This window comes from Rhineura floridana, chromosome 14 (genome assembly GCF_030035675.1).
Source record: "Rhineura floridana isolate rRhiFlo1 chromosome 14, rRhiFlo1.hap2, whole genome shotgun sequence".
NCBI lineage: Eukaryota > Metazoa > Chordata > Lepidosauria > Squamata > Rhineuridae > Rhineura > Rhineura floridana.
This window is the reverse complement of record NC_084493.1, coordinates 32,503,748-32,525,206: the sequence shown is the minus strand read 5'-3', so window position 1 is coordinate 32,525,206 and position 21,459 is coordinate 32,503,748. Positions and strand designations below refer to the sequence as shown.

Genomic DNA, 21,459 nt, shown 5'->3' with positions numbered 1-21,459 from the left:
AGATTAATTATTGATTGTGGTCCTCATTGGTTTTTATAGTGTATTTTACTGTTTTATGTACGTCGCCTAGAGTGGCCGTTCATTCGGCCAGATAGGCAACTCATAAATAAAATTTTATTATTATTATTTATTATTTGAAGATAATTGCAAAGAGCGAGTGACCTGCAATATCATGCCCGAATCTCGTGAGTCTCTGTCCGGAAGGGCTGTCAGATCTTCTAGGGTCAGTCCAAGTTTACCACCAATTATGGAGTTGTTTGGGCCGATCCTAGCATTCATATCTCCAACCATTATAGTTAAAGGGTCAGAATTAGCTTGATATAAAAAATCAAAAACCCTTATATCCGACCAAAATGACAAACATGCATATTTAGAGTTAGCAGGGGGCAGTAAACATTAATTTAAAAGATTTTACAGCCAGAGGGCCAAGTAATTTGCAAGATTAGTATATTGCTGGAGGGGACCAACTCCAGCTGGAGAATAGCGGGGTTGTAGTCCACCTTAATTAGCGTCGCCAGGCCAGCTCGGGGCCTACCTCTCCTCCCAGGATTCGCTGCTGGTAGAGTAAAAGGAATATAACCAGGCAGCGAGGGGAAAGAAGATGAAATTACCCATGTTTCCTGGATGCAGAGAATTTGAAATTGCTGGCAGAAATCATAGAAGGAGGAGTCAGCAAATTTAGAAGCCCAACCCGCGACATTCCATGATACAATGTTCGTAGATAAACACTGAGTGGGAGGGGGCGTTCAAAGGGGCGGTGGAACATTTTCAACTTCCCTTAAAGGGTCTGTATGTTCGTTCTCCCGCATGTGAATAATCGCCTCACAGGTATAATTAGGTCTACTGACATTGGAAAATCTAGGTCTGGGCAAGGGTTGGGACACCTTCGGAGAGTATTTGGGGGGGGGGAACCCATTTCATCCTTCTCTAAAAATCTAACGTCTGTCCATGAGGGAATAGAGTGAGTATTCAAGACGCAAGACCTCCGCGCTAACTCTGATGAGGAAACAGTCTTTATACAAGAGGAGTCCGGCTTAGTACAGCGGGGAGCAGCAGTTTCCTGAGTGGCACTGATCTGTTTCTCTAGCAGCAAATGAGGAGGGTGTAGAACTCCCACTGCTTTCGTATCCTGTTGCAGATCATGGTGATTAGGCAAGATCAAATGGGAATAGATAATTCTATTCGAAAGGTGGTAAGCTAGTCTGTGTAGTCTTTGGATAATGTCATGCTGTTCTGGGAGTGGTAGTGCGTCGAAAGCATTAAAAGGGGATTCCTCCTCCACAGAAAACAGATCGATGGGAATATCGTTGTTGCACAGATTAGAGGGAGTCTTTAAGGATGGGACACTTTCTTCACCAGATCCAGCAAGGAGACGATCTGCAGTGGTGATCTCAGTATAGCTCAGAGATAAGGCCATTTACGGTTGTACATCCGAAGCTTTCTCAAGTGACCGAGTAAGGTTATTCTGTTCCTCCAAGACACAGGGGTTAGCTTTTCTCGGTAGATATAATACATGTGAAAACAACGGCAAGGGTCTGGCTGAATTCCTAAAGTATCTTTGTACCTCTATTCCATGTCTGCCTAATATATGTCTGTTTGCCCGAATGAGGTTCACTTGTTCCACATTCCTAAGCATCAAAAGGATCTTAGAGTTTACCGGTATACTGTAAAGGGGTTCCAATTTAACAACACCCTCGAAGAAATGAGTGAAGTGTATTAATAATATGATATTTCCCAAGTGGATACTTATCAGATGTGTTTAAACCCTGCACAAACAACAGTATTATTTTGTCTGGTATAAGTCTAAGCTTAAGAACATAAGAAAATAAGAACATAAGAAGAGCCTGCTGGATCAGGCCAGTGGCCCATCTAGTCCAGCATCCTGTTCTCACAGTGGCCAACCAGGTGCCTGGGGAAAGCCCGCAAGCAGGACCCGAGTGCAAGAACACTCTCCCCTCCTGAGGCTTCCGGCAACTGGTTTTCAGAAGCATGCTGCCTCTGACTAGGGTGGCAGAGCACAGCCATCATGGCTAGTAGCCATTGATAGCCCTGTCCTCCACGAATTTGTCTAATCTTCTTTTAAAGCCATCCAAGCTGGTGGCCATTACTGCATCTTGTGGGAGCAAATTCCATAGTTTAACTATGCGCTGAGTAAAGAAGTACTTCCTTTTGTCTGTCCTGATTCTTCCAACATTCAGCTTCTTTGAATGTCCACGAGTTCTAGTATTATGAGAGAGGGAGAAGAACTTTTCTCTATCCACTTTCTCAATGCCATGCATAATTTTATACTCTTCTATCATGTCTCCTCTGACCCGTCTTTTCTCTAAACTAAAAAGCCCCAAATGCTGCAACCTTTCCTCGTAAGGGAGTCGCTCCATCCCCTTGATCATTCTGTTTGCCCTCTTCTGAACCTTTTCCAACTCTATAATATCCTTTTTGAGATGAGGCGACCAGAACTGTACACAGTATTCCAAATGCGGCCGCACCACAGATTTATACAACGGCATTATGATATCGGCTGTTTTATTTTCAATACCTTTCCTAATTATTGCAGCACGGAATTTGCCTTTTTCACAGCTGCCGCACACTGGGTCGACATTTTCATCGTGCTGTCCACTACAACCCCGAGGTCTCTCTCCTGGTCGGTCACCGCCAGTACAGACCCCATGAGCGTATATGTGAAATTAAGATTTTTTGCTCCAATATGCATAATTTGACACTTGTTTATATTGAATTGCATTTGCCATTTTCCCACCCATTCACTCAGTTTGGAGAGGTCTTTTTGGAGCTCTTCGCAATCCCTTTTTGTTTTAACAACCCTGAACAATTTAGTGTCGTCAGCAAACTTGGCCACTTCACTGCTCACTCCTAATTCTAGGTCATTAATGAACAAGTTGAAAAGTACAGGTCCCAATACCGATCCTTGAGGGACTCCACTTTCTACAGCCCTCCATTGGGAGAACTGTCCGTTTATTCCTACTCTCTGCTTTCTGCTTCTTAACCAATTCCTTATCCACAAGAGGACCTCTCCTCTTATTCCATGACTGCTAAGCTTCCTCAGAAGCCTTTGGTGAGGTACCTTGTCAAACGCTTTTTGAAAGTCTAAGTACACTATGTCCACTGGATCACCTCTATCTATATGCTTGTTGACACTCTCAAAGAATTCTAATAGGTTACTGAGACAGGACTTTCCCTTGCAGAAGCCATGCTGGCTCTGCTTCAGCAAGGCTTGTTCTTCTATGTGCTTGGTTAATCTAGCTTTAATAATACTTTCTACCAGTTTTCCAGGGACAGAAGTTAAGCTAACTGGCCTGTAATTTCCAGGATCCCCTCTGGATCCCTTTTTGAAGATTGGTGTTACATTTGCCACTTTCCAGTCCTCAGGCACGGAGGAGGACCCGAGGGACAAGTTACATAGTTTAGTTAGCAGATCAGCAATTTCACCTTTGAGTTCTTTGAGAACTCTCGGGTGCATGCCATCCGGGCCCGGTGATTTGTCAGTTTTTATATTGACCATTAAGCTTAGAACTTCCTCTCTTGTTACCACTATTTGTCTTAGTTCCTCAGAATCCCTTCCTGCAAATGTTAGTTCAGGTTCAGGGATCTGCCCTATATCTTCCACTGTGAAGACAGATGCAAAGAATTCATTTAGCTTCTCTGCAATCTCCTTATCGTTCTTTAGTACACCTTTGACTCCCTTATCATCCAAGGGTCCAATTGTCTCCCTAGATGGTCTCCTGCTTTGAATGTATTTATAGAATTTTTTGTTGTTGGTTTTTATGTTCTTAGCAATGTGCTCCTCAAATTCTTTTTTAGCATCCCTTATTGTCTTCTTGCATTTCTTTTGCCAGAGTTTGTGTTCTTTTTTATTTTCTTCATTTGGACAAGACTTCCATTTTCTGAAGGAAGACTTTTTGCCTCTAAGAGCTTCCTTGACTTTGCTTGTTAACCATGCTGGCATCTTCTTGGCCCTGGCGGTACCTTTTCTGATCTGCGGTATGCACTCCAGTTGAGCTTCTAATAGAGTGTTTATAAACAACTTCCAAGCATTTTCGAGTGATGTGACCCTCTGGACTTTGTTTTTCAGCTTTCTTTTTACCAATCCCCTCATTTTTGTGAAGTTTCCTCTTTTGAAGTCAAATGTGACCGTGTTGGATTTTCTTGACAATTGACCAGTTACATGTATGTTTAATTTAATAGCACTGTGGTCACTGCTCCCAATCGGTTGAACAACACTTCCAAGCTTCCAAGATTTGACCACATGAGGCAATGAGTGGTCTACTGGTGCTTGACCAGGACAATCAATTTCCCCCTGTACCTCAGTAGAGTTGGACATATGAGGGCTAACAGATCGAAAAGAGTCCGAGAGAGGCACAACAGGGGGGGACGCTGGCTCCATTTTAGTCAGGTCCTTAAGTTTTCCCTGAACTGAAGTGCTATTGGAACGGGCATCCCTGGACTGTAGTAGTGATTCAAGAATTCTAAATAGCTTAGAGAAATTCATTTTCCTTGTCCTCATCTGTGGAGCCCTCAAATTCTTGATGTTTTTGTTTTTTTCATGTTTAGCACTGGCTTCCTTTTAGCGTCCCGATTTGTCTTTCTTACATTTGTAAGATTGGAAGATTTATGTGAAAACCCAAGGCTGCAGTTCCGTTCAATCGAAACTTGCGGAGAATCCGGGGCAGCCTTGGCTATAGCTGAGTCAGGGACTGAAGTCTGCGCTGTTTTCTTAAATTCATTTACAAGAGTAATCAACAGTTTATTTGTTTCAGTTATAAAGTTCTTAATACAGGCAATTTCAGACCCAATGTCAGCCAGTCTAGGAGCCAGGGAATTATATGGGGATAGTTGGGAAGGATCATAATTTTTGTAGTCTCCCATATACGCCACCGGAGGGTTAGATGGAGAAGATAACTCCAAAGTATCCTGGCCTTCCTGCACACCCTCGCCCTTAGTGGCAAGGTCATGCAATTTTGGAGGTAAGGTCAGAAAGGGGTTCTCTGCTAGATTCAATTCTGCAGCAAGGGTAGCTGTGGGCGAGATCGAATGGTCCCATGGGAGGATCCCCTTTGTATCTATCGACCAATCCAAAATAGATACACTTGGATCAGTGGTATCCAATCTCGGAGTCAATCCCTCCACAACGCCGTTGTCATCAACCTTAGGGACTGTGTTTTTGCCCAGAGCGAAGGTATGAGTATCCGGAGCCTTTTCCTTTTCCCTTTCCTTATCTGGTAGGATAGTGGGGAAAAAAATGAGTAATTTGCAGCTGCTTTACCCGTGGTAAATTTAACCCTTCATCTGGGAGGATCCCTTGTTCTCGATAAGCTTTCCTGGTGAGGACCATGACGTCCGCTTTAAGAGATTACTATTCTCCAGTTTACAACTAGCCACATCAACGTCATCCAAGTTTGTTAAAAGGGAATTAGGGTTAGAAGTTGTTGTGAAACAGGAGAAGCTTCAAAGACAAAATGACCAGAAGTAAAAGGGCTGCGTTCCGATGTAGCTGGTGAAAAATCTCTAAGGGAGATAAGGAAAGTAAAAACAATACCTCCCTCAACAGTTGGGAGCATTCAACACCTCCACTCAATCCTCCAGCATTATTTACGACAGCAGCCCATTCCAGGCGAACGAAACGAGGAAGTAAAAGGAAATAATTTGTCTGTCCAACTTAATTCTGGGAGTTAAAACCGAATGAGCCTTTCAAACTCAGAGGATGTTTGTGGGAGAGACAAAACGCCGTCCTTCTACCTGCAGCCATCTCCGGCAGCCATTTCTTTTTTTTTTTTGAGCCAACAGTGTGATGTGGCTGCAAAAAAGGCAAATGCTATATCAGGCTGCATTAACAGAAGTATAGTTTCCAAATCATGTGAAGTATTAGTTCCCCTCTATTCAGCACTGGTTAGGCCTCATCTTGAGTGCTGCGTCCAGTTCTGGTCTCTGCACTTCAAGAAGGATGCAGACAAACTGGAACAGGTTCAGAGGAGGGCAACAGGAATGATCAGGGGACTGGAAACAAAGTCCTATGAGGAGAGACTGAAGGAACTGGACACGTTTAGCCTGGAGAAGAGAAGACTGAGGGGAGATATGATAGCACTCTTCAAGTACTTGAAAGGTTGCCGCACAGAGGAGGGCCGGGATCTGTTCTCGATGGTCCCAGAGTGCAGGACACAGAATAATGGGCTCAAGTTGCAAGAAGCCGGATTTCGACTGGACATCAGGAAAAGCTTCCTAACTGTTAGAGCCATGCGACAATGGAACCAATTACTAGAGAGTTAGTGGGCTCTCCAACACTGGAGGCATTCAAGAGGCAGCTGGACAGCCATCTGTTGGGAATGCTTTGATTTGGATTCCTGCATTGAGCAGGGGGTTGGACTTGATGGCCTTATAGGCCCCTTCCAACTCTACTATTCTAGGATTCTATGAAAATATTTATATAAGCATGACTATCAAATATGTTTATTATTTATACAACCTGTAAAGATATTTATAGTGCAATCCTATGTTTGTTTACTCAGAAGCAAGTCCCAATTTATTCAGTGGGGCTTACTCAACCAGGGAAAACTGTACCCTGAAGTGATAAGGAACTTGTTCTTTTAACAAGTCTTTTAAGTTGAGACCTTATCCCAGTCTGCGTCTGTGTTGGAATTGCTTTTTAATAAGTTTTTAAATCTTTTCTTAAAAAAAAATGTTTTTAAAGCTTTTAAAAATGTTTTTAAAGATGTTTTGATTTAATATATTTTAAAGTCTGTTTTTATGATTTTAAAAGTGTTTTTAGTGCTTTTGTTTGCCGCCCTGGGCTCCTACTAGGAGGAAGGGTGGGATATAAATCAAATAATAAATAAATAAAAATAAATAAATAAACTTCATTCATTTTTTAAAAAAATCAGTATTAGTTTCCTACATAATAAAAACTGTGATAAACCCTGCCTAATTTTTTAAAAATAGGGTTGGAGGGAGAGAGAAAGATTTACAACACAAACACAAGTCTGCGCTATGTTTACTCACAGGTCCCATTAATTTACAGCACAATCCTAACCATGTCTACTCAAAAGTAAGTCCTAATGGAGTTCAATGGGGTTTACTCCAGGTACATGCTTTACTCCCAGAAATTGCTTTACTCCCAGAAAAGCAGATATTGGATTAAATACTTTCATATTCCATAGCCCAGGGTCTGACTCTTGGACAGAAGAGGAAAAAAAATGTTAAGCCATATTACTTACGCAAACTGCAAAAATCTTAAAGCCACCATTTTCTGACGTTCAGCCTAGGCGTGCCTGGATCAACAAGTCACAACTCTAGCTTCATTGGCTACAATCCTGAAAGGGCGGGGTTACAGCCAGAGCTTTGAAAAGTTACTTTTTTAAACTACAACTCCCATCAGCCCCAGCCAGCATGGCCACTGGATTGGGCTGATGGGAGTTGTAGCTAGAGCAAGGATCTGTTAAAAAAAAGTTGCGTGGGGGTGGTGGTTGACGTTCTGGTGTATATCTCGGGAACTAGACCACCTAGAAACTTACTTTTTTTAAAATTGAAGCTGAGAGTCCGGAGATTAAGGGGTGCTAGCCGGAGAGCCGGAGGGCACCCCCCAAACCGGAGACTCCAGCCGAAAATCGGAGATTAGACAACATGGAGGCAATTCTGGCTGGAGGTGAGAAAGGCAAGGGCAGGGCCGGAGATCTGGCAACCCTAACATTAACACATACGTATAAGGTCTCTGCCTTGGGGTTTTATTGTTTTAAAACCTATCTTGGTTGTTTTTTCTTTTTGGTATTGTTTTTATATCCAATTTTAGTTGTTTTAACTGTATGATAAATCACAATGAGATTCATAAACTGATAATATGATAATTCGCAACAGCAACAACAATGTGCCCTCATATATAACTTTTTTATGTTACCTGCAAGTAAAATTTCTCTGGGAAGATTATGGTAAAATAATAATAAAAATGGTCAATCTTAAATCAGGAGCATGTTTGTACAGAACCTTGAGCTCCTTGGAGGAAATATGGGATATAAATGTAATAAATAACTAAATACTACAATCGAGCAAGCAAATGGCAGTAGGAGGAGCCATGGGGGGAGAGAAGTAGCTTGCTCAGAATTGTCTCAATGAACAGTCAGCCTGAAAGAGGTGCAGCTGGGCATGGGTGGGTCTGATGAGAGACAGGACGTGTCCAGACCCCTCCCAATGGCTTGTAGGCCTCAAAGGGAGCCTGGGGAAAGCAAAGAAAAAAGGAACTGGTGGGGAGTGGTATGCTTGGTTATCTACCCTCCTCCAAACCCTTTCCCAAGGAGCAGAGCTTTTCTGGTCTGATGGGCAGACAGAGAAGGACTTGTGCCCCTGAAAGAAGCGAGGAGGAGCTGCCCTAAGTTCTGAGGGGTCGGAACCTGCAAATGGCAAAACATGAAATTTTGTAGAACAAATAAAACTGGGGAAGTGAAAAGCTGTCTTCCTAGAGCCAAAATGGCATCCAAGCTAGTGCTGTGGGAGCCTCTGTGGAGAGGAGGCCACAACCAAAAAACAAGCCATTCAACCGCAAGCAACATGCGGGGGGGAGGGGGAGCAGGGCAAACACCCTCTAGAAGCCCCTCTTAAGAAGAGGACAATAATGTATTATTTCACTTACTTCAGGGGCCCCTCTCTGAAGTAGGGATGGATGAATCTGTCAGTTTCATTTTCTCATTTTTTCAGTCTTAAGTGCAATCATCATGCCTCTAAAGTGATGTTTTGCGAACTGCCTTCCACCAAAGCCTCTGATTTTCTTGCCTTGGCTGTTGAGCGATGCGTTCTGAGTGTGGCAGAGTTGCTTTCAAGCTTGGTCATAATCTTTGACTGCAAGTGCTGCCTGTAGATCTTAATCTTAACCATGTTGGGGTGTGGGGAGCAAAATGTCTAATGACAGCATGGTGTTTTGGAGGACTCCCATTCTGAGGCAAAGAAAGTGACCTGTAATAATTGGGTGTGTGTAAGAGGTTAATCTGTGTACGTGCCTTGACCCATTTAGGCCTGAAGTAAGCTCCATATTTGTACATGGAAGAGTAGAATGGGGCTAAATATTGTAGAAGCAGTGATGCCTATTCTTGCAGAACGCATGTTTAGTCTGATCAGGGTAACTGACTCCCACATAAATGTCCATAGAAATGTACATATATGGAGATGGTAATGTGTATAGGGTAGACTTTACTAACCAGGTGTCCTCCAGAATATTTTTGGACTACAACTCCCATCAACCCCAGCCAGCAAATGCTGGCTGGGGCTGATGGGAGTTATAGTCCAAAGCATCTGGAAGGGACCAGGTTGGTGAAGGCTGGAATAGGGTTTTACAAGGATACTTTTATCCAGATTAGATCAGATTAGGTTTATTAAATCTTCACATTACTTTCCACTAAGGACGTCCTGAAGTGACTTACAGTCAAAGTAAAAATAAATTCGCATAAACTATTAAAAACAAATTTAATGGCGCATTTGTTGTATAGTTGGTGTCGTCCAAAAGCCTGGGAAAACAAAAATGTCTTTGCCAGTGCTGAAATGATGCCAAGGTTGGTGCCAATTTGGAGGAGTGCATTTCATAAATGGGGGGGGGAGTTGCTACACAGAAGGCCCTGTTATCTTGTCATCACCCTCTGGACCTTCCTCAGAGTTGGCCTATAGGCCCTCTGGTAATGAGATCTAGGTCTGGACAGGTTCATATGGAAACAGGCAGTCCTAGGTAAGGATGGAAGGATTAGTCACTTTTGGTGCTCATTGTTCCAATTTTAAATTCAGTTCTCCACATTACTGCAGCAATTTGCGGTTTTAAAAAAAATCCTTACAAAGATTTTCCCGCGTTTTAGTGTGCCTTTTCCCTAATAAACACATTTTTGCATACAGTTTTATCACATCTTTTGCAAGCAATTTCTCCTAATATAATGCATTTTTGTTTGCTATTTTCACAAATATATTCATTTTATGCACATTTTCTCCTAATATAATGCATTTTTGTAAACATTGGTTGGTTGGAGAACTGTATTGCAAAATTCTGATAAGTGAGAATTTTGGAGGATGGCTGTGTTTCGGTTCTCATATTGTTTTGGAAAGTGCAAATTTGACAGAGATGGTTTTAAATCCAAACTGATATGAATTCCTCCCCCTTCCCTAGCTGCATGAGAGGATTTCTGGGGTGGGGACTTACCTCGCCAACTGCTAGATTGACTTTCCCTCCACAAAGATCCCTTTCATTTTCTATGTAAAGATCAAAGAGGAATAATCAGACCTGTCACCAGAAGTGAGACGAGGAAGTGAGGTGAAGAAGATGTTGATGATTTTCTCACTTCATTCCCTCAACTGCAGAAGACCCAGAATCAAATTGCAGACAGCCTGATACGTTTACACATTTAAATGAATGACTTCTTTGTGAGGTTGATGGATAGAATACTGCCCATGCGGTTTTCCTTGTATCTCCACAAATAAAGGGGACTAGAGCCTTAGTTTTCAACTGAAAGCTGACACACAGCTACCCTCCCCCCCCCATATTTATGGTTCTAGCTTCAGCATTGTCAAAAGCTGTAGCATCTTTTAAGGAAATTTCAAGATCAATGCTTGCTGCACAATACAGTTCAGTGACGGAGGAAGGTGGAGGTAAGAGGCATTTCTCAGCTTTTTTAAGGTATCAAAAACTGGACACTTTCTGTATAAGCACACAGGCAGTCCAGTGTTTTGCCAAAGACATGCAGTATGACTTTCAGAGATTGTGGAGCGAAGCGGCTTTTATCCAAAGATGTGTCCGTTTCACGGTGAATTCCTGCTTTGCTAATTTGTCTGCTCGGATGCCCTTAGGTTCCACAAAGGATAGAGGAGCAAAATGCTGGCACAGAAGATGACAATTCGGGGATCCCTGGGACATGGGGCGCTTGGGGGCCCTGGTCGGCCTGCTCTAGAAGCTGTAGTGGTGGAGTGATGGAGCAAACACGGCCCTGCCTTCCGGGATATTATTACGAAAGGAGCTATCGTAGGCCTGGACAGTTCTCAGCCTCTGAAAAGACTCTTGCTCACCAGCAACCCCACCACCATGAAGACTTGCTGAATCCTTATTCTGGGCATGTCATCTCCGCCATCCGCACATCAGTGCCTCTTCACAGGAATGAGGAGCAGCTGCGAGCAGGCCTCTGGACCAGAGTCTCCTCAGCAGGCCATAACGACAGCCACTTGAACCAGGGAGCCTCAAGAGCAGGTCGGCTTTCTCAGTCTCGGAGGCGTAGCCCCAAGGGCGAAAGAAGGTATGGGGTTTTTTTTGCAGATGATAATAATAATGGCAGTCAAATCAAATCAAATTTTATTACGGTCAACAGACCATTGAATCATCCGATGAAAACAGATATTATTACAACCTCATTAAAAAAAATATAAACAGAATATATATAAATGAGTGAAATAATAATAAAATATTACAGAGGACCAAATAATACATAGTTGGTTTGGAGACTATCAAATGTATGATACATTAATCATAATCATAATCATCATAAATTAATAACAATTAAATAATTTAGGCAGCCACAAATCATGGCACTGAACATGCATGATGATGGAAATATATATTTTTATTTATGATATTGAATGAAAACTTTTTTTATGACATATCACTGTTCTTCAACCTTGGGTCCTCAGATGTTCTTGGACTAAAACTCCCATAATCCTCAGCTAGTTTAGCCACTGGTCAAGGGATCATGGGAGTTGTAGTCCAACAACATCTGGGGACCCAAAGTTGAAGAACACTGATTTATATAGCCCCCAAAAAAGGTAAAAAGGAGAAAACATTTAAAAATATAAATACAGAAAAAAATAACAAAAACAAAAATAATGACTGCATATAATAGAAAATAGTACTTTTAACATTTACATTTTTGGTGTGAGTGTAGGGTTCCTGTGGGTAGTCTGATTAATGCTGATTAATGGTGTATCTTTTTGTACACCGCCCAGAGAGCCTTCGGGCTTAGGGCGGTATATAAATTAAATTAAATAAAAATAAATAAAAAAAATATTATTATTTCTCACCTTTCCTCAAAGGAGTTCAAGGTGGCATATACAGTTTTCTCCATTTTAACCTCACAAACAACCCTATGCGGTAGTTAGGCTGAGAGACTGTGACTGGCCCAAGGTCACCCAGCAAGCCTCATGACTGAGTCGGGATTTGAATCCTGGTCTCCCAGGTCCTAATCCAACACTCTAACCACTACACTGTATGCATATGTATTTTTATACAGATATATACATTGTTATCTGTATCTGTTGATATACTGGTTGCTTTAGGAGATCTGGAGTGTATATGTGTACAATATATATATATATAATTTGTATAATAATGTGTATAATACAGAAGTCCATATTTTTAGTGGAACTCAGGGAGAAAATGTGCTCTTTGTTGAGATTAAGAAGTGAAATGGGAATGAGAAAAAACTGCAAATAAACTCAATGTTGAAATTTTCAGAAACTTCTATCCCTCGTGAAATGTCTGGAGGAAAAATTATGCACTATTTCTGGGTGTACTATGCTGAGCTCCTTTTGTGAGGAAGGGCGGAATATAAATTTAATAAATAAATAATAGCAACTGCACAAGTAGAGGCACAAACATTAAAAAATTAAGTATCTAGTCCTCTATTTGTGGAAGTAATGTTTTCAAAACATGTAGGCGAGACCTCCAGAAGATTCCTGTGTATAGGGCAGCCTTTCCCAACCAGTGTGCCTCCAGATGTTGTTGGACCACAACTCCCATCAGCCTCAGCCAGCATTGCCAATGGTCAGGAAGATGGGAGTTGTGGTCCAACAACATCTGGAGGCACACTGGTTGGGAAAGGCTGGTATAGGGTGATGCTTCCTGTTGGAGCATCCCACTCTAGCAGATATTGGTTGGAAAGAGCCAAGACCTACTGATTTTATTTATTCATTTACATCGTGCCTTTCACCATATGGTCGCAAGCTGGGTTACAATAACAATGGAAACAGATCCCAAACAAATAGTGATAGTTACATATGTACTTCCACTGAAATGGTTTCAAAGCATATGTGACTGCATATTTGAGGCCTGCTCTTGTTATATAGATAGCTCCCACCTGGGCTAATATGGTAATGTTAAGAATCTCTGCTCTTACCTGGGACACTTTTCTGTATGTTTATAAGGCAGCAAGTGTGTGCGTATTTCAGTACTTAAAACACTAGCATAATTGGCTCCTGTGTCATCAGTACTCCATTTCCATTGCAAGCCTGTCTCTGAGCTCTGTACTTTGGGGGTGCCCTCTAGGCTGCAGTACCAGCCAGCCTAAACATTCTGTCACATGACTCCAAGGGCCAATCACAGCTCACCAGACCCTTTATAAAGACTCTGCCTCAGAGCTTGCTGCTATTCCAAGCACGTAGTCTCTGGTGTACAGCATTTGCTAAGCACTTCATTTCTCTGATTACTGCCTTGGATCTTTTTGATTTTCTGCCTGGTTTGGACTACACACCTCCTTCTGGCCTAATTGAACTGACAGCCAATTGGCCCCCACATTTCTAGTTCTTTGACAATCCTGGAAAATGTAGGTTGTATTCAACTATGTCCTATTCATTGTAGACTCCCTGAAATCAATGAACCCAAGTTAGCCATGTCTATTAATTTCAGGGGGTCTACTCTGAGTAGGACTAGCATTGAATACCATTCTGTGTGTGTACACACAGTGGACACACCTTCCTACTTGTTTGCTGAGCAGGCTCTGCTTTAGGGGTTTATTGCATTCTTTTCTTACAGAGACAGCAGAAATGTCCCAAAGCTGAACTATTCCAGCAAAAGTACACATCAAAACTGGGCATTTAGATCATAGATCTGTTCTTTTTTTAAAAAAAGGAAAAGTGAGTTTGCATTTTGCAAAATGTCCTTTGTGGATATATAACATTCCCATATGGAATTAAATTCAGCTGTTTTGCTAGCAACTACAAAGCAGATTGAAAGCAGGGGGTGGGTTGGTGGGGTTTGGCATTGAAGATAATATTTAAAGTGAAATGGTTTAGTGTGATAAGCCTAATATGTTTTCTTAATTTTGCACAAACTCCAGAGGTCAAATGTATAATGCAAAGCAAGTGGCTTTGACTGTAGATAGATAGCAAAATCAATGGTAAAACCTTGTTGAACAAGTTGGCTATGGGGAATATCTAAAGATCTGAAGTTATTCCAATACAATAATGCATTGTATTGATGGAAAGCTTTTGAAATATTTGCTTCCTGCTCCCTCCCCTCCCATGAGACTAATATGCCAGACATCTATAAAACAATAAAATAAGGATTAAGATTTGTGACTGAGATGAACTCATTCTGGAGAACATCGTTCAAGATGAAATGGGACAGGATCCAAACCAAATAGCCTCCGAGAGCTGTGGAAGCCCTTCAAAGATGCAAAATATAACATTTGTACCTCTTGGAGACAAGTGGAAATGTCTTAAGGCTGCTGCTAGGCAGCTCACCAGGAAAACAGACTAACAAATGCAGTTGAATGATTGGTGCTGTGGGAGTCAAACCTGGAGCTCTACGAGTGCTGGTTCTGACTAGGGATGGGGGAGAAATTTGATTCAGTTTATATTTAAAGCTGAATCAATCAAATTTGTACTTTCTGAATAACAAAAAGGCACAGATTAGGGGAAAGTGTGCATTAAAATAAATACATTCGTGAAAATAAAATACAAAATGTGTTATATTAGGAAAAATTGCTTGCAGAAATGCGTACATTAGTCAAAACAATGTAAAAATGTATTTATTAGGAGAAATTCCCACTAAAATGCTGAAGAATTTTCATGAGGATTTTTTTTAAAAAAATGCAAATTGGTATAAAAATGTGGAGAACTGAAGATTTATTTGGAAAAATGAGAAACTGAGAGAACTGAAACTGACAGATCTTTTCATCCCTAGTTTGACTTTTAAAGCCCTTCACTGCTTGGGACCAGGGTACCCAAGGACTGCTAATCTCCCCACATGTCTACATATAGATATAATTATTTAACAGAGGGTCTTCTTCCACTGCCTCCATTGTCAAAGGTTCAGTGGGTATCTACTGGGACAATGGGTCTTCTTGGTCGTGGCTCACCTTTTGTGGAATATTCTCCCCAGGGAGACTTGCTTGATGCCTACCTTGATGTAATTTTGGTGCCAGGTGAAAACCTTTTTATTATTTTCCCTGGCATTTTAATCTCACTTGTTCATTTATGCCAGGGTAGCCAACATGGTCCCATCCAGATGTTGTTGGACTACAACTCCCATGTTCCCCACCTAGCATGGCCAATGGTAAGGGATAATGGGAGCTGTAGTTGAAACAAAATCTGGAAGTCTTCTGGTTCCTCATCTCTGATCTATGATAATCGCTTCTATGCTTTTTAAAGCTGTCTTTTTTTTTTAAAAAAGTGTTGGTTTTACACTGCTTTTATTATAATTTGGATGCTTCATAAGCTTCCCTGGGAATTTGTTGAGGTACAGGGTGTAACTCCCTATAAAGCATAAATAAGTAAATAATGAATGCACACCAGGCACCAGTTCCCTCCTCTCACCAGGTTTTCCAGAAAAGGAAAAGAGCAGGATGCTCAAGCCAGAATACTAACACCACAGACTCTAGCCCACCTGGTCCATGGAATCAGGTGATCCCAGAATGCCTGCCACTACTTCTCTAAAGCTCCACGTTCTGCTGCATTCTGCTAGTCTGTGCAACTGATTACCAGGGGTGCTGTTGTGGTGTTTGCACCGGGCTCCTGATTTCCTGTCCATTTCTTCCCCCCACCTTTTACATTTTTTCTTTTAAAACATACAGGGCAGGTGGGTGCGCTGCAAAGATCCCATCCCTCAACTATATTAATTTGCCTAGAGGTATCTGCTGCTATATATGTTAGCATATGTATTGCCCTGGGCCATGGGCTGCTTCAAATTTAAGTTCAGTACCAAGGAATCAGTGAGTCATTCAAAGTTTACTCACAAAGGAGACATTTATTGAGTAATTTAGCGAGCACACAGGCATATTCAATAACATGGAATGGGCTGCAAGGTCCTGGCATAGACACTTGCAGTCTGAACACTGAACTGGGCTACATGGGTGCCTTTTATAGCAAAAATCTTGGCAAAGCACGGTGACGGAATACATCATTAGCCGCTATCTTACATCAGATCATTGCATCTTGACAGGATACATGATTAATTATGTTATATCAACCTAGGCATCAAAGCTACCCCATAGCCTAATTGGCTATTGCTACTATCTCATTATCTTTGAAGTATCACAGTCTCTTGATCTAGGGTGTCAAGGCACTTGATGGATTATCCCATCTACGTGAGAGGACACTGTTCTGGTGTAAACAGGTCATCTTGACCTCTCTATGCGACCCTCCCTGGGCACATGCACTACTGTTCCTTGACGCGTGCAGATCATTAGAGCTATCTGGATGAGCTTCAAGGCCACCATCCTTGAGGGTACATCAAACGGTCTTCCCCAGCCCATTAGCCTCCTAGATAAGACACAGCTGGGTGTAGATTGTTTACCCATTGACCGTTCCTTGACCCAATCTAACAAGCTGAACTTCTTGCAGGTGCTTAAAGTTGAGAAAAACATAATTATAAGCTTCCATTTGCAAATCTTAACCTCTTAAAGGCAAGTATACATATAAAAATAGCCATACATATGCATTGCAACAATTACATGAATGCCCCATGGACTACAGCATATGGGGCGGTATATAAATGCAATAAATAAATAAAAATATAAATAAACATGTTATGCAAATTTATATTACAGGCCTGCAACCTGACCTAGCAATGCCCTTGCTTATTACGTGAGACTTGCTTACTATCTCTTTTCCATTTTCTCGTCCTTCCTTTCATTCTCGTACTCCACTTTTTGGTGAAGATTGGCTCCCAAAGTGGCTTAAAATTAAAATTCATGGAAACATATAGATAGGATCTGTCATGATAATATATTATCATTAAGATGAACACCTCTCTCTTTATTGCCCTGTCCAAACATTCTGCTCAGCTGCCTCGCCCACCTGTCAAAATAGCCTCTGGGGGCTGGGAGGAGCTAGGCATCCAATGTCATTACTTCAACAAAGTTAATAATGATAAATAATAATGAAACTGTTGTTGTTATGTGCCTTCAACTCGATTACGACTTATGGTGACCCTCTGAATCGACAACCTCCAAGAGCATCTGTCATGAACCACCCTGTTCAGATCTTGTAAATTCAGGTCTGTGGCTTCCTTTATGGCAGCCTTTCCCAACCAGTGTGCCTCCAGATGTTGTTGGACCACAACTCCCATCAGCCTCAGCCAGCATTGCCAATGGTCAGGAAAGATGGGAATTGTGGTCCAACAACATCTGGAGGCACACTGATTGGGAAAGGCTGCTTTATGGTATCAATCCATCTCTTGTTTGACCTTCCTCTTTTTCTACTCCCTTCTGTTTTTCCCAGCATTATTGTCTTTTCTAGTGAATCATGTCTTCTCATTATGTGTCATAAGTATGATAACCTCAGTGTCATCATTTTAGCTTCTAGTGACGGTTCTGGTTTAATTTAATGGGCTTCTGCTGGGAGGAAGGGAGGGATACAAATAAAATAATAAATAAAATAAAATAAATAAATAATTTAGAACAAATTTAGAACACCCAATTATTTGTCTTTTTAGTGGTCCATGGTATGCGCAAAGCTCTCCTCCAACACCACATTTCAAATGAGTTGATTTTTCTCTTATCTACTTTTTTCACTGTCCAACTTTCACATCCATATTTATTTATTTATTTATTACATTTGTATACTGCTCCATAGCCGAACCTCTCTGGGCAGTTTACAACAATTAAAACATTAAAAACAAATATACAAATTTAAAAACACATTTTAAAAAAGCAAATTAAAAACAATTTAAAAACCGATACATAGAGATTGGGAATACCATGGTCTGAATGATCCTGACTTTAGTGTTCAGTGATACATCTTTGCATTTGAGGACCTTTTCTAGTTCTCTCACAGTTGCCCTCCCCAGTCCTATTGATAATCCTTGACAAGTTCAGTGTCCTCATTGCCAACTGGAAAGCTACATAAACCTTCTGTTGTCATTACTTTAGTCTTCTTGATGTTCAGCTGCAGTCCTGCTTTTGTGCTTTCCTCTTTAACTTTCATCAGCATTCGTTTCAAATCATTACTGGTTTCTGCTAGTAGTATGGTATCGTCTGCATATCTTAAATTATTGATGTTTCTCCCTCCAATTTTCACACCTCCTTCATCTTTGTCCAATCCCGCTTTCCATATGATCTGTTCTGCATACAGTAGGGCCCCACTTTACAGTGCTTTGCTTTACAGCGTTCTGCTAATACAGCGGTTGTGGATTGTAGAAAGGCCCCGCTTTACAGTGCTTGTTCCGCTTTTACGGCGGTATTTTGCCGCTGGGTGCCATTTTGGTCAATGTAAGTCAATGGGATTCGCTTTACAGAGGTTTTCGCTTTACAGCGGGGGTCCGGAATGTAACCTGCTGTATGAGCGGGACCCTACTGTATAGATTAAACAAACAGGGTGATAAAATGCACCCCTGTCTCAAACCCTTTCCGATTGGAAACTAATCGGTTTCTCCATATTCTGTCCTTACAGTAGCCTCTTGACCACAGTATACGTTGTGCATCAGGACAATTAGATGCGGTGGCACCCCCATTTCTTTTAAAGCATCCCATAGTTTTTCGTGATCTACACCGTCAAAGGCTTTGCTGTAATCTATGAAGCACAGAGTGACTTTCTTCTGAAATTCCTTGGTCTGCTCCATTATCCAACGTATGTTTGCGATATGATCTCTGATGCCTCTTCCCTTTCTAAATCCAGCTTGGATGTCTGGCATTTCTCACTCTGTAATGCGCTCTATGTAAGAGCCTTTGTTGTAGAATCTTGAGCATTACTTTACTTGCATGGGATATTAAGGCAATAGTTTGTTAATTACTGCATTCCCTGGGATCCCCTTTCTTTGTAATTGGGATGTATATTGAATGCTTCCAGTCTGTGGGCCATTGTTTAGTTTTCCATATTTCTTGACAGATTTTTGTTAAAATGTGGACAGATTCAGTCTCAGTAGCTTGTAGCAACTCTATTGGTATGCCATCGGTTGCAAATACTCCATTTTTAGGGAAGGTGATTGAGAGGGTGGTGGTGCAGCAATTGCAAGTGCTCTTGGATGAAACAGATTATCTTGACCCATCCCAGTGTGGGTTCAGGCCTGGTTATGGACTGAATCGGCCTTGGTTGCCCTGATGGATGACCTTTAGCAGGAGAAGGACAGGGGGAGTGCGACCCTGTTATTCTTACTTGATCTCTCAGCGGCTTTTGATACCATTGACCATGGTATCCTTCTGGGCTGACTTGGTGAGATGGGTATTGGAGGCACTGGTTTACAGTGGTTCCGATCCTATCTCCAAGGTCACTCTCAGAGAATAGCATTGGGTGACTGTCTTTCGGCCCCCTGGCAGTTGTGCTGTGGGGTGCCGCAGGGTACCATCTTGTCCCCCATGCTGTTTAACATCTATATGAAGCCCTTGGGAGCAGTCATCAGGAGATTTGGGGCAAGGTGTCAGCAGTATGCTGACAATATCCAGTTCTATTTCTCCATAACGTCTGAATCGGGAGAGGCTGTGCAAGCCCTTGACTCCTGCCTGGACTCGGTGGTCGGCTGGATGAGGGCTAATAAACTGAGTCTGAATCCTAGGAAGACGGAGGCACTGTGGGTTGGTGGTTCCCAAGTTCAGATAATTGGTCAGTTGCCTGCTTTGGATGGGGTTGTACTTATTTTATTTGTTTATTTTTTATTAAACTTGTATACCGCCCCATAGCCGAAGCTCTCTGGGCGGTTTACAATAACTAAAAACAAATACAATTTAAAATACATCTTTTAAAAAACAATTTAAAACACAATTTAAAAATTATTTATTTATTGTATTCCTCTGAAAGGGCAGGTCTGTAGTCTTGGGGTGCTCCTGGATCCATCTTTGTTGCTAGAGGCCCAGGTGACCTCTGTGGCTAGGAGTGCCTTTTACCAGCTTCGGCTGATAAGACAGCTGCGGCTGTTTCTGGACTGGGAGCCTGACCACTGTTGTCCACGCACTGGTAACCTCCAGGCTGGATTGCTGTAATGCGCTCTATGTGGACCTGCCCTTGAGGTTGGTCTGGAAGCTGCAGCCGGTGCAAAATGTGGCAGCAAGACTGCTCACTGGGGCAGGGTATCGCCAACATGTCACCCTGCTGCTGAAAGAATTGCACTGGCTGCCCATTTGCAACCGTCCAAGTTCAAGGTGGTAGTTTTGGTGTACAAAGCCCTATACAGCTCGGGACCAGGATACCTGAAAGACCATCTTACCCCTTATATACCCAGTCGATCACTGCGCTCTCTGCAGGTGTGGGCCTCCTGCAGATACCATCTTAACAGGAGGTTTGTTCTGCACAACATAGGAAATGGACCTTTAGTGTGGCGGCACCTACCCTGTGGAATTCCCTCCCCTTAAATATTAGGCAGGCACCATCTCTGCTATCTTTTCAGCACTTTTTGAAGACTTTCCTCTTTCAACAAGCCATTTGGGTTGAGACCTATCCCAGTCTGCGTCTGTGTTAGAATTGCTTTTAATATGTTTTCTTTAATAATATGTTTTAACCCTTTTTTAAAAAGATGTTTTTAAAGCTTTTTTAAAAAGATGTTTTTAACTTTGTTTTGCTTTAACGTATTTTAAGGTCTTTTTATGATGTTTTAAGTGTTTTTAGCGTTTCTGTTTGCCACCCTGGGCTCCTGCTGGGAGGAAGGGCGGGATATAAATCAAATAATAAATAAATAAATAAAATCTGTTCCTGGTGATTTGTTTCTTCTGAGTATTTTAAGAGTAGCTTTTACCTCACGTTCTAAAATTTCTGGTTCTTCATCATACGGTTCCTCCGTAAATGAATCTGTCATCCTGGCATCTCTTTTATAGAGTTCTTCAGTGTATTGCTTCCATCTTCCTTTTATTTCATCTCAGTCAGTCAGTGTGTTCCCCTGTTGATTATTCAGCATCCCTACTCTTGGTTTAAATTTCCCTTTCATTTCTCTAATCTTTTGGAATAGGGCTCTTGTTCTTCCCTTTTTGTTGTCCTTTTCTATTTCTATACAATAACTATTGTAGTAGTTCTCTAGTTCTAGTTGCTGTATTGTTGCATTTAGGGTTCTGACCGTGTTTCAATCTCCTTTTGCTTTTGCTTTCCTTCTCTCTCTAACCATTTTAAGAGTTTCTTCAGTCATCTATTTAGGTCTTTCTTTTTAACTAGAGGTATTGTCTTTTTGCATTCTTCCCTGATAACATCTCTGACTTCACTCCATAGTTCTTCTGGTTCTCTGTCAACTAAGTTTAAAACCTCAAATCTGTTCCTTTTTTATCGTTATATTCTTCTGGGATGTTATTTAAATTATAATTTGGCATT

At 41.6% G+C, this 21,459-nt stretch overlaps 1 protein-coding gene across 4 annotated transcripts in view; it reads left to right on the top strand.

Moving 5' to 3' along the window:
* THSD4 (thrombospondin type 1 domain containing 4) overlaps positions 1 to 21,459 on the top strand; it is a 699,350-nt gene that overhangs the window by 76,271 nt on the left and 601,620 nt on the right. For all 4 annotated transcript variants that reach the window (XM_061595164.1, XM_061595167.1, XM_061595165.1 and 1 more), the window contains one exon: positions 10,819 to 11,258. In XM_061595164.1, the coding sequence (XP_061451148.1) occupies positions 10,819 to 11,258 (440 nt within the window). The remainder of the gene's footprint in view (positions 1 to 10,818; positions 11,259 to 21,459) is intronic.